The sequence below is a fragment of the Capricornis sumatraensis genome, chromosome 4 (assembly GCF_032405125.1).
Source record: "Capricornis sumatraensis isolate serow.1 chromosome 4, serow.2, whole genome shotgun sequence".
Classification (NCBI taxonomy): Eukaryota; Metazoa; Chordata; class Mammalia; order Artiodactyla; family Bovidae; genus Capricornis; species Capricornis sumatraensis.
Genome location: NC_091072.1, coordinates 148,775,730 through 148,789,533, shown reverse-complemented (window position 1 = coordinate 148,789,533; position 13,804 = coordinate 148,775,730). Strand labels below are relative to the sequence as shown.

Below are 13,804 nucleotides of genomic sequence, written 5' to 3'. Positions count from 1 at the left end.
GTTTATGAGCAATTATGAGGACTGTGTCCATGATGAAAGACAGCTTTGGGTCCAAAGTGTTGGTGCCAAAATTGTTTTCAGAGGGCAAGCTCTGGATTGGTTTCTGGTCCTGCCCAGCTGCCCAGAACCTGAGTTGATCTACAGTTTGGGACTGGATCATAACATGCCTGAAGTGCCTGCCGCACACCTGGGTTTGGGTGGAAGATGGATTTTCTTCTGTGTGTTCATCCCAGCCTCCCTTAACAAGTGGGCACAGAGAGCCTCACGAAACCTCCATGAGGGCACCTCTCCTGTCCTGGTTTCTGGACCTGGCAGGGAATTCAGGTGAATGATGGTGGCCAGGTGAGCCATGGAAGGGATGCCCAGCAGCGTGGAAGGAGGCCTTGGCCCTCCAAGTCCCCAGAGAGCGTGGTTTCCTAGAACAGGCATCCAGACCAAAGACAGACGAGGACCATGTGCAAGTCTTTCATCCTCCTGAACAGAGGCTGGCTGTGGGCTGGGGGTTATATTTGACACAACCCCGATGGCCAAGCCTGGAGGAGACAGTCTACCCTCTGACCACACTTATTGTGGCCAAGTCCTCATGGGGCCAAACCATGATGGTTTGGGTTGACCCCAGCCTTGCTGCCGCTGCTCTGGTGGGTGTGGTCATAGGTCTGGGCCTTCCAAGCCAGCCGTGGTCTTGGTTTGGAAGAGGTATCCTGAGGGCGAAGGGGAGTCCTGCCTTGGGATTTCCCTTTTCTCCCAGCTGTCAGGATGAAGCCGACTTCCTTAATCCTGCCATTTTGAGACCCACCCTTGGCTGGTTAGACAAAGTAGATAATTGATCGTCATCATGATTATAATGATTAAAGACTGATAGTCAGAAGCCTTCCAATACAGTTAACTTACAGCTGGGTGTGCTATGTGTATGCTTGACACAGAAACCCAGCTCAGACGCAAGCAAAGGTCTAGAACAGGAAGTTTTACTTGCTTGGGGTGATTACTCTCTGATGCTAAGAGTTTCACGCCAGCCGTACCCGCAACTGTCTGTGTAACGGAAGCAACCTCCCCTTGGGTGTTTCCTCACTTGGAAAAATGGAGTTAACCCAGATGCAGAAAATGAAACTGAAATCAAGATGTCTCAGCGTATGAAAGGATACAGGAATTTGGAAATAACTCGACTGTACCCTAGCCTATCTTAGGAAGCTATAGTGTGTGTGGTGTGTGTGTGTGTGCACACACACATAAACTCATGCACACACATTCCTGGGCACAGTGGCAGATGAGTATTAGTGCCCAGAACAAAGAAAACAGAATTTACTATAATCACCATTATGGCCAGTGGCTGGATTGATGCAGACGTTCTCTGCACATCTTCCCATGTTCACCCTCTGGCCATGAAATGAGAGTTGATAGGACGTAAAGGATAAAGTGAATGTAGGCTTCCTGGGGCTTGTGTCGGCACCCCAGGCTCCTTTCAGATCTCTCTGCCAAGACGGGGCCAAGCCAGAGGGTTCCCTGCCCGGGGAGGGACCACGCTACCTTCCTCTCAGCACGGCAGTGCGCTTTGTTTTGACATGTGCCATATCTTCCGTCTCTCACAGCCTTGGGGCCCAAGGAGGGGGTGCTTTGAATGATGTAAAATTTCTCTTCCAGTAGCTGTGCCAAAGCAATTCCCAGCTCTCAACTGACTTCCAGCTCAGGGCGTTTAGCTTGCTTTTGGGGGAGGTTGGTTCCTCATCCCATTCGGGGGTCTCCAGTTTTCACGTATGGGGTTCCCTGGTGGCTCAGTTGGTAAAGAATCTGCCTGCAATGCAGGAGACCCAGGTTCAGTCCCTGGGTGGGGAAGATCCCCTGGAGAAGGAAACAGAAACCCACTCCAGTATTCTTGCCTGCAAAATCCCATGGAGAGAGGAGCCTGGCAGGCTACAGTCCATGGGGGTGCAAAGAGTCAGACACGACTTAGAAACTAAACCAGCACAAGTCCTCACCTTCTGGCCTCCAAGAGGGACCAGTTTCAGCAATTCCTTTCTGAGGGAGGTGTCACCCTTCTCAGGTCTATTTCATCTTCCCTCGTCCTAGAACATGCCTTCCCTGTTGACCGCATGTCTTGTTTCCACCGGGAAGCCAGTATCCCCTGCAATCTGAGGACCTTGTGTTCCTTTAGATACTGGCCAAGGGTTGTCTGTGCCAATGGGTTTCAAAACCTGGGTCCAGGAAGTTTCAATAAGAGGAGCTATGCAGAGTGCATGCTCAAAATCGCTCAGCAACCCCACACACTGTAGCCCACCAGGCTCCTCTGTTCATGAGATTCTCCAGTCAAGAATACAGGAGCAGGTTGGCAATTCTGTCTCCAGGTATGTAGAACGAGCCGCTTTTAAAGAACTGGGTAGGAATCCATCTCCTTGCCTCTGCCGTCGCACTATATTGAGACTGTGTGATGCATACCTACCCAGGTATCAGGGGTCTCACATGTAGTCTCACCAAATACAGCAGAGAGGTGAGTCTTTTTGGTTTGGGGGAATTTAGACCATGCTCGCCAGCGTCTTTGCTGAGAGTCATGAACTAGTTATCTGACCTCAGCTCCATTTCTTACCCTCTCTAGAGCTCAATTTATGTATTTTTGCCCAGTGGCTCAGCAGGCAAAGAATCTGTCTGCAATGCAGGAGACACAGAATATGCGGTTCGATCCCTGGGTCAGGAAGATCCCCTGGAGGAGGGCACAGCAACCCACTCCAATATTCTTGCCTGGAGAATCCCATGGACAGAGGAGCCTAGTAGGCTGCAGTCCATAAAGTCGCAAAGAGTTGGACATGACTGAAAACACACACACGTGCTTCCTAAGACAAGGAGTGGTCAGAGTGGCCACCCTCGGAGATGTGCTAAGAGTAAGCGAGGTGGGTCTGAGGGACACACATGGAACCATCGGGGAAACGGGGCCCTGGACACCCGCCCGGCCCGTGCTTGTGAGTTTATTTCTCATCTGATCCTTCCAGCCACCCTAAGTCGCTCCTTCCCTCCATCCTTCCACAAGTGTTTCCCTCTCTGTTGGTTTTGGATTCATCTCGCCCCCAGCGAGTTAGCCTAAGTGTTTCCAGGCTAATCTCATCCCGCTCCTTCCAGGTCGCCAGCCCTTCGGGGGACTGGGGAGTAATTGGTTTGTCCTCACCTGTGTTCGTAGCGCCTTCCCCCTATGCGTCATCTGTGCTTTTTAATTAATCTGCCACTTTTTCCTCTCTCTTGCTTCCGGATCATTAATAAAGAGATTAAGCCAAACCAGACTGATCCCTAGCAGAGGCTCCGCTGGGACCCCTCTCTCCCAGCTCCCAGCCTTGTCAGGGGTCAGAACACCTTCATGTGGTCCCGGCCGACTCATTTGGAGGCCTTGGGACCCGTGTTCAGAACAAAGCCAATTTGAATTAATTTTGCAATTAAGATAGGGGAATGAGCCTAGCTGGTCCTTTTATATAAAGGCCTTAGTTTAATATTTCCACCACATTCCTTTCCCGTTTGTCATGCGGCTTTAAATCACTCGCCTTCCCACCTCTCTCCTCTTCCACTGGCTGAACAAGATATAAGGATTATCTGGCAGGATGTGGTCTTTAGAGCCCTTGGCATTCGTCAGAGACCAGGTCATCGCTGCAGCAAGTCTCCAGGGAATGAGGTCCTTCTGGCCGCAGCTGGCCAGTGTGCTGGTTCATCCCAGACAGATGGGGCTGCCCTGGATGTAATGAAACCTCTTGAATTCGCATATTCAATACTTGGCACATTAAAAAGCATTTCCACCTTTGATCTCACGCCTCCTGCCCGAGGAAAGCCAGAACAGAGCCTCTGGGCCTTCTGTGTAAGTCACACCCCGAGTTCCAGCACTGGGACTAAACCCAGGGTCTGAGGTGGTACATTCACGCCCCACGATGCAAAGCATGTGACAGGCACCTGCAGGAGAGACGGGGGGGAGACCGGGTTTTGTTTCGTTCCCTGGGGAACACTTTGCTAGGGAGTCTGGAAGGAGGACACAGGAGTGGTGGCCTCAAACCCCTGGAAACTCTGCACAGAGCTGCCTGGAAGCTTCTTGGAGAGGTGATCAGCTTGCCAGGTTGAGTTGTCCTGACTCCAGGCTTGGAACCTGAGCATCCTCTGGAAGATGTGAGAGCCAGGACAGACAGACAGACAGACAGCACAGGGCCTCTGCTGCAGAGCCAGACAGCCATCTCATCTGAGCTCTGCTGCTTGTTAGCTAATTATTAAACCTCTGCATGCCTCGTTTTTTCCCCATCATTAGTACCTGCCTCCGAGGGGTTATTGCCAAGATGCCAGATGTGGTGTCAGTAGCCCACTCGCGGCATGTTTGTGTTTGGTGCTCCCAATGCCCAGGCTACAAAGTCACTCACTACAGTTGCAACATGTGGCGCTAGTGGTAAAGAACCCACCTGCCAACGCAGGAGCTCGTAAGAGACACGGGCTCAGTCCCTGGGTTGGGAAGACCTCTTGGAGGAAGGCACAGCAACCCACTCCAGTCTTCTTGCCTGGAAAGTCCCATGGACAGAGGAGTCTGGTGAGCTATGGTCTATGAGAGCACAAAGGGTCGGATGTGACTGAAGCGACCCAGCACGCATACGCAGGTGCAGAAGGCAAGGTCTCCAGGTTTGTGACCAGGAGGTGGCGCGCCGGGCCAGGGAGCTAGTCGTGGAGTGGTGACGTGGAACCCAGCAGCGACGGCCACCGTCTGCCTCATGTGGCCCGACAGACCTGGCTTTCAGTAGCCTCAGACCCTGTACCTCTGTCCTCACCAGCTTTTCTTCCATTTCAGCTGCTTCTTGCAGACCCCAAACCCCCTGTGTGTGTTGTACACTGAGCCAGAAAGGAGGAATCAGAAATTGCTCTCTTTTGAGTATTTTGAGGGATGGTGAAACCTTGTAGGAATGTTGCTCCGGGGACTGGGAAAACACCATATGTGGGAAAGCATTTCTGAGCGAGGAAAATAGCATCTGCGAGTTGGTCGGGATCTTGGAAAAGTCTGAGCGGGGGAAAGGGGCACTGGGGAGAGTGCAGGAAGGGGGCTTGCCGGGCTCTTTAACAGGTCTTTTTCCAATTATAGCTGAGAAGAGCCTGGGGACCCTGGCCTGCTGCAGAGCCAGGCCCGTATTTTCTTTGGGAGAAGAAGGCAGAGTTGATTGGCTTCCAAACCAGGCTTGGCAGAAGCCCAAACAGCATCCCAGGCCAGGAAGCTGTGTCTTGGTAGGTCTTGCCTGCTGTAGATGCTCATTCAGTAAACAGACCTGGAGACTCCATGACAGTGCAGCCCTGGGCCGGACAACAGGGACTGGGGTATGAGAAGGGTGTGGCCGTGTCATCCAAGAGGTGACACGCAGACACGGATAGCACAGGAGGATCATTGCTTGAACGGGGGTCTCTGTACCCTGCAGGCACCACTTGCAAGGGAGCATAGGAGTCTCTCTGAATCGAAACCTGCACTGCTGTGCCTTGCCGAGCACTGTCTTTCCTTCTCCACTCGCCACACCAGGGAGCCAGACCTCTGGTACCCAGTGTGTGTGCGTGGAGGGCAAGGGTGCAGCATCTCTGCTGCCACCGATAACTCAGGTTCATATTGATCCAGCATGTCCAGTGGATCACTCTGTGCCGGGCATGGTGCCGAGAGCTTTCCTAGCAATGTCGTGATCCACCCCGACAGTGACCTTGACCATGCTTGAGCCTTGTGATCTCTGTTGCACTTAAGAACCAAGTCTCGAGCTTCCCTAAGTGGTCCAGTGGTTAAGAATCTGCCTGCCAACGCAGGGAACATAGGTTCAATCCCTGGTCCGGGAAGATCCCACAAGCTTTGGGGCAGCTAAGCCCATGTGCCACAACTACTGAGCCTGTGCCTTAGAGCCCGTGCTCCACACCAAGAGAAGCCACTGCAGTGAGAAGCCGGAGCATCTTAACAAAGAGAAGCCTCAGCTCACTGCAACTAGGGAAAGCCTGAGCAGCAAAGAAGGCCCAGCGTAGCCAAAAATGAATTAAATTAAATTTTCAAATAATTTTTTTAAAAAGAGCCAAATCTCCCCTGTCCATCTCTGCATCATATAGCTGTGTGACCCTTACGCAACTCACTTTACACCACAGCGGGTCTCAGCATCCTCAATGGTAAACATGAGATGGTTATCTACAGCCCCTTCCGGCTTCAACATCTGTGTTAGGGCGAATTTTATTAGCAACATTCTTGGGCTTTCTCTGTGCGAAAAAGCTGAAAGCAGATTATCAAAGTGAAGTCTGCAGGAAGGCTGCTGGGTTTGAATGCAGCCTTGCAAATAATCTAGAAATACTTCCCAACCTGCAGCTGATTCCAAAGTATCATGACAAGGCTTTTGGACTTGATGCCAAGAGACAGTCTGGATCCAGAAATGGGCAGGACCTGTGCCGAGGGGCATTTGGGAGTTCTTATGTCATTCATTTTGTTCGTCTGTCCGTCCCCCCACCTTCACCAGTGCTGGCCAGATGTTTCTGCAGAATTTGTGTGCCTGCAACCCGAGGGGGTGGCAGGGTTTGCCCTGGGGCTCCCAGATGTAGATGGGATGGTAGAAACAGTGCAGCCTCCATATGTGTCTGTAAAAAATTGAAAAGCAATAAATCAACTGCAAGTCAGTCTGCTTTGTGTGATCTGATCACAGGGTTGGGCAGTTGTTTGCAGTGTTGGTGATGAAAGCTTCCTCCCTGATGACCCTGACCTTTCCCCCCAATCCCTATTGCCAAGGAGAGCAAAGAAGATGGTCTCATGGGCCTTTCTCATGGTCCACAACCCCAGGCCCTCCCAGCCAGGTTGCACTAAACTCGCAGCTCCTGTCCACAGCCCTGCTCGCGTCACCCTGCCTCATGGTACCCTGTGGCCTTTGAGCATCTCTCTTGACGAACAATGACTTTCCACTTCTTTGTTGTTGTTCAGTCATTAAGTCGTGTCCGACTCTTTGTGACCCCACTGACTGCAGCATGCCAAGCTTCCCTGTCCTTCATTGTCTCCCAGAGTCTGCTCACATTCATGTCCATCAAGTCGGTGATGCCATCCAGCCATCTCATCCTCTGTCGTCCCCTTCTCCCATCTTCAATCTTTCCCAGCATCAAGGTCTTTTCCAGTGAGTCAGCTCTTCCCATCAGGTGGCCAAAGTATTGGAGCTTCAGCATCAGTCCTTCCAATGAATATTCAGGGTTCATCTCCTTGCAGTCCAAGGGACTCTCAAGAGTCTTCTCCAACCCCCCTGTTCGAAAGCATCAGTTCTCTGACACTCATCATTCTTTATGATCCACCTCTCACATCTGTACATGACTACTGGAAAAACCATAGCTTTGACTATACGGACTTTTGGCGGCAAAGTGATGTCTTTGCTTTTTAACATATTGTCTAGTTTTGCCCTAGTTTTTCTTCCAAGAAGCAGGCACCTTTTAATTTCATGGCTGCTGTCACCGTCCGCAGTGATTTTGGAGCCCAAGAAAATAAAGTCTGTCACTGTTTCCATTTACCCCCATCTATTACATTCACACAATTTCATCAAGACAGACCATCTTAGTTCTTACAGCCAGGGCATCGCAACAGGGGCCCACACCCAGAAAGGGGACCTTGAACTCAAAGTGTAACACTCTGTGGTCACCATCTTGAAATTCTGCAGAGTTTTATCTTCGTGGGTTTTGTAAGTGAAGCCACATGGGACCGTGGAACATGCGCCTGGGGCTTTGGAGCGTGCCTTCTAACGTGGTCACACCTGCCACCACTCTGCCTCTGAGAAATGTTTGCTCTTAGCCCTGCAGCCTTGGGAGCTGGTTCTGCCTTCAGCCACCCTCGGTCCATCTCTGACTCATTGCACCCACTTTGTATTCGCTGTGGTGTGGACTCAGGGGAGAGGCGGACACAGACAAGAAGGAGGGGGCCCCTGGCCTTGGAGGACAGCGTCTAGTGAGTAAGCTACATCGTGCCGAGAGGGCTGTGACATGCGCCACCACGATGTGGGCATGCAGAGGGAGTTGGGCTGCTGCTATCGGAGGAGCATGATGGAAAAGTTAGCTTCTGAACTGGGTGCTGAAGAGTGAGCAACATTTCAACAGAAGAGGAGGCGATGAGAGTGTGCAAGGGGAAGGGTCACGTGGGTCATAAAGCTTATTTAAGTGGCTGCTGAACAGTGAGCCAGGCTGCAGATGGGGCATGGGAGCCCAGTCATGATGTGATGAAAAGAAACACTGATCTTGGACTGCAGAGACCGCCCCCCTCTGCTTCCTGTGTCTCTCCTCTTCTTTAAACTGCAGTTTGGGGGTTCCTCATCTATAAAATGAAGTGAAAAGTGAAAGTGTTAGTCGCTCAGTCTTGTCTGACTCTTTGCAACCCCATGGACTGTAGCCGCGAGGCTCCTCTGTCCATGGGATTCTCCAGGCAAGAATGCTAGAATAGGTTGCCATGCCCTTCTCCAGGGGGTCTTCCTGATCCAGGGATCAAAGCCTGGTTTCATGCTTTACAGGAGGATTCTTTACCATCTGAGCCACCAGAGAAGCCCATATAAAATAAAGGAGTTGGAGTCAATGCCTTTCTGCTTCTAACATCCTTTGGTTCCATACACAGACCACTCCCCATAAAGCAGCCCAATCCATCAAGGCTCTTCCTTCCAACTCACCCTTGCAGAGACCTTACCAATCTAGGCATGGACTCTTATTCCACCTGGGACCTCCCTCCACTCACCTCATTTGTTCAATTTCCGTATGAGCAGGTAGCCTGCATATTCTTAGTTGATGGTGATGGGGCTTGGGCGGGGTGGGCGGGGGCAGTTCATAAATCTTTTTTTAATATAAATTTATTTATTTTAATTGGAGATTAATTACTTTACAATATTGTATTGGTTTTGCCATACATCAACATGAATCCACTATAGGTATACTCGTGTTCCCCATCCTGAACCCCTCTCCTTCCTCCCTCCCAGTACTATCCCTCTGGGTCTTCCCAGTGCACCAGCCCCAAGCATCCAGTATCATGCATTGAACTTGGACTGGGATTCATTTCATATATGATATTATACATGTTTTTTGATAGCCTCTCCATCCCAAATTATTGCGTGGCGTCTGTCTTCTTTCTTGGAAGGGAGAAGGCAGTATAATTCTAGTAGCATGGATGCCATATTTTTTGTGTTGTTCAAGTTTCATTTTGTTGGGCCTGCAAGATTGAAGGGAAAAATCACTTTTATGTGGAGTTGGGGTGGGGAGATTAGTTACTCCATGGGAACCATTTTCCCAGGATCATGCCATTCCTGGGGGGGGCCATCTCCAGATGGCGGCAGCAAAGCTAGAATCCTTCGCTCAGCCTTGACCTTGAAAGAATCAGTTGTCCAGAGAGTGGTTCCCATGGAAGGAAGATGCTCCCCTTATCAGAGAAACAGGCCAGGAGCCAAGAGGAGGAAGCTGGAGGAAAGTGACAGCAGCGTTGCTGGCCTTTGGGGACACCAGAGCAGCTCTCCAGGCAAGATGTGGAAAGAGGCCACATCTGTGAGTCCTGGGAGTGAGTTAGCTTGGGCGGGCTCAGAGACAGACAGGTTCTGAGCCATGGGTAAGCAGGACGGCTCTTCTCTTTTTTTAACTGCTGTTTATTTGGCTGGGCAGGGTTGCAGCACACAGGGTCTTCTAGTAGTGGCACGCAGACTCTTTCGTTGTGACATGGAAACTTTTAGTTGTGGCATCTACTTCCCTGACCAGGAATCGAACCTGGGCCCCCTGCATCAGGAGTGCAGAATCTTAGCCACTGGACCAGCAGGGAGGTCCCAGGACTGATTTTCTGGGTCTTGTGCCACCTTTGTTTATTTCCCTTCTCTTCTCCCCCTGGGTTTTGTAGTCTTTCTGGAAATACCCAAGGTGAGCCAAGGGAAGGATTTGATTTTCCATGCTTAGAGCTTTAAAGAGGAAACTACAGAGCCCCGGGGACGGTGAGGCAGCTGCAATGGTGGTAACAGAAAGAGCACTCGTGGCGGGTGGGGCGAAGTGCAGGGCACTGGGGAGGGTCTAACGAGTGGCCACCCCTCCTGCACCAGAGCCCTTCCTTCCAGGGCTCTGCTTCCAGGGCTGTGCTCTAGGGAGGGAGTGACCAGCATGAAGGTATGTGGAGATCAGCCGCCTAATTCCACACGGACTCGGCAGAAACCCCAAGTGGAGGCTCTACTATGGCAACAGAACGAAAGCGTTGATGGGTTGAGATGCCACTGAACCAAGGAGACGGCAGAGTTAGAAATAGAACCATTAAAAAAGGAGCGTTTCATAGTGGGAAACTTAAAACATCAGACAAGATAAACCGACAGGGAATCTTGCGCTTCAGGGCAAGTGCAGCCCATTCATTTGAGCTGAGTCTCCACCTTCGGCAGGCGGTGCTTTGGGCGGGGGCGGGTCTGCTGTCTTGGGAAGAGGGCATCAGGTGGGCATGTTGGCAAGCATGTCCATCGCAGAGCTCGGCAGAGAACCCTGACACTCAGGCCATCTCACAGAGTGGGTCGTTACAGGGGCAGGAGGACTGCTCTGCTGGGCTGGCCAGTGATGACCCCTCTCTGATGCTGCAGATTGAGGGGAAGCTGGCCCAACCCCCAGCCTCAGGGTATTCACTCCTTCCGGAGACCCCAGGGGCCGCAGCGAAGTCGGCAAGAGAACTCTGATTCTTGACACAATTGCAAGGCTGCCGCTGCTGATATTTTTTATTAGAAACACAGTGTATGCACCTTTAGAATTTTCAGGTTCCGTTTCTTTGTAGTTTCATGAGGTGGAGAGAGAGGTGGTCTTTTCAGGCTCAAGGGACATTTAAAGAAACAGCAGGATGTCCCCCTCACCCAGCAGAAGGCTACAGACGGTGGACCTCAGGTGCACAGGTGACAGGTGCTGTCCATCCGAGAAGGATCCTGGCTGAATGCCCAGAGGTGACCTCCTCTGCTGCTTGAGGTCCTCGGGAGAGACCTTACTCTTCCAGGCTGTAGCCCTTCAGTGATATTCTTTGTCTTTGTGGGACAGATTATTTTGCCTTCTCTCTCTCACACACCACACACACACACACACACACACACACACACACACACATCTCTTTCCGTCTCACCCAGCCACGCTGCTGGAAGAAGGATTGTTGGGGTGAAGGCGCTTGGATATCTAGGAGAGTGAGAGGGGAAGGCGAGTGGAATAGACAGCCTCTGTCTCTGCCATCACAGGGGCGTTCTGATGCTCTCCTTGGGTGGTGGTACTCAGCTCTCCCTCCTGCCTCACAGGGATCCCCAGGCTCAGGTATCTGGTCCAGGAATGACATGGACACAGCTGCCACCACCTGCTAGTAACACCCGTGTTTCCTTTTCAGATCTTACAGGTGAACAAGGTGATGTCCATCTTGTTTTATGTGATGTTTCTCGCTTATCTCCGTGGCGTCCAAGGGAACAGCATGGATCAAAGGAGTCTGCCGGAAGACTCACTCAATTCCCTGATAATCAAGCTGATCCAGGCAGATATTTTAAAAAACAAGCTCTCCAAGCAGATGGTGGATGTTAAGGAGAACTACCAGAGCACGCTGCCCAAAGCAGAGGCCCCGCCCCGAGAGCCCCCCAAGTCGGAATTCCAGCCGGTGACGGCCATGGGCCCCGAACTGCTGCGGCACCAGAGACGCTACAACTCGCCCCGGGTCCTGCTGAGTGACAGCACCCCCCTGGAGCCCCCTCCCCTGTACCTCATGGAGGATTACGTGGGCAACCCCGTGGTGGCCAACAGAACGTCGAGGAGGAAGAGGTACGCGGAGCACAAGAGCCACCGGGGCGAGTACTCCGTGTGCGACAGCGAGAGCCTGTGGGTGACCGACAAGTCATCGGCCATTGACATCCGGGGACACCAGGTCACGGTGCTGGGGGAGATCAAGACCGGCAACTCCCCCGTCAAACAATATTTTTATGAGACGAGATGTAAGGAGGCCAGGCCTGTCAAGAACGGTTGCAGAGGAATTGATGACAAACACTGGAACTCACAGTGCAAAACCTCCCAAACCTACGTCCGCGCGCTGACGTCAGAAAACAACAAACTGGTTGGCTGGCGGTGGATCCGGATAGACACATCCTGTGTGTGTGCCTTGTCGAGGAAGATCGGAAGAACATAACTTGGCATCTCTCCCCATATATAAATTATTACTTTAAATTATATGATATGCATGTAGCATATAAATGTTTATATTGTTTTTATATATTATAAGTTGACCTTTATTTATTAAACTTCGGCAACCCTTACAGTATATAAGCTTTTTTCTCAATAAAATCCGTGTGCTTGGCTTCCCTCAGGCCTTCTCCCATCTGTTAAACCTGATTCTGTAACCCGGCTCCCGGGAGCTGCCCTGTAAAGTCTGTGTACACGACTATTTCGCATTCAGTATTGTCAAAGGCCGTGACTGTCGTTTTAGTAAACTTGTTGAAATCGGCTGATGTCAGAGTTATGTGTAGACACAGTTCCGTACCCCCTTTCAGGATGCATCATAATTGATTCATTAATTAAAAGAACTGGTACCACTTCCGCCGCAGGGATGCTCAGCGGCTCTTAATTCTGGCCGGCAATCTCATTGTCCAAGAACCTCCTCGCCTTCCTCTGCTGTCAGTTTTTGCCAATTAGAATTATGTTATGGTCCCAGAACAATAACAACGAATCTGGCAGTTTTCATTTTGGAAGTTTCTTTTCAGCTCATTTGTTGTTTGGGGGTTTGAGATTGTTAAGGGTTGAATTTCTTTTTTTCATTTTACTTTTCTTGGCTTCGGTTTTTGTTTTGCTCTGTGTAAAAGTGGTTTTCATCTTCCGAGGCACATAGGAAAATGTTCTTTTAACTATTTGTAACAGAAATAATTGTAGAGTTACCCAGGAGCAGAAGTGGCTGGTGAGTCATCTGTGCATAGAAGAGAAATGTGGTCCTGACAGATTCTCCAGGCGTTTCTTCTGCCTCCCCATCCTCTGCTGACTCTTCCTGCAGCCCCAGGGGGAACTGATGATAAAGGCTTATGCCGCAGGAGGGAGTCAGACCTTGGTTCAAATTCCAGCTCTTCCCCGTGACTGTGGGCAGGGCTTTGAAGTCACCCTGAGCCCAGGTTGCCTGGAGTCAGAGAATCAGATGTGGGGCTTGCCTACCCCACAGGAGGCCATAGTTAGGCCCTATGATCATGGTAGGCACCTCAGAGTCCCAGCATGGTGTAGATATTCAGGAATAAAAGTTCCTCCCCCCCACCCCCCGCCCCCGCTCTCCGTCTCCTTACTTAGGTACTGTGCTCCTCTCTGTGGTTTTTGTTTGAGGGTTTCATTTTGTTCTTCCCACCCCCACCCCTAGCTTGATTGAGATGTAATTGACATGTAACGCTGTATAAGTCCAAGGTGTGCAATGTGATGGTTTGACACATGTACATAGTGTGAAATGTTTACCACTGTAAGGTTACTTAGCACATCCTTCACCTCATGTAGTTGCCATTGTTGTTACTGTGAAAACATTTTAAGTCTACTCATCGCTGCTGCTGCTGCTGCTGCTAAGTTGCTTCAGTTGTGTCCGATTCTGTGCAACGCCATAGACGGCAGCCCACCAGGCTCCCCGGTCCCTGGGATTCTCCAGGCAAGAACACTGGAGTGGGTTGCCATTTCCTCCTCCAGTGCATGAAAGTGAAAAGTGAAAGTGAAGTCGCTCAGTCGTGTCCGACTCCTAGCGGCCCCATGGACAGCAGCCCACCAGGCTCCCCCGTCCCTGGGATTCTCCAGGCAAGAGTGCTGGAGTGGGGCGCCAGTGCCTTCTCCTGCTCATCGCTACTCTCATCGCTACTTTCAA

At 51.1% G+C, this 13,804-nt stretch overlaps 1 protein-coding gene and 1 non-coding gene across 3 annotated transcripts in view; one reads left to right on the top strand and one right to left on the bottom strand.

The window, feature by feature from the left end:
- NTF3 (neurotrophin 3) overlaps positions 1-12,217 on the top strand; it is a 75,764-nt gene extending 63,547 nt beyond the window's left edge. For both annotated transcript variants that reach the window (XM_068971362.1, XM_068971363.1), the window contains exon 2: positions 11,330-12,217. In XM_068971362.1, the coding sequence (XP_068827463.1) occupies positions 11,330-12,112 (783 nt within the window). In that variant the 3' untranslated portion in view covers positions 12,113-12,217. The remainder of the gene's footprint in view (positions 1-11,329) is intronic.
- On the bottom strand, positions 9,691-9,763 carry TRNAR-CCU (transfer RNA arginine (anticodon CCU)). Its single transcript has one exon. It is a non-coding gene; the product is annotated as a tRNA-Arg (tRNA).
- Positions 12,218-13,804: the final 1,587 nt, after the last annotated feature.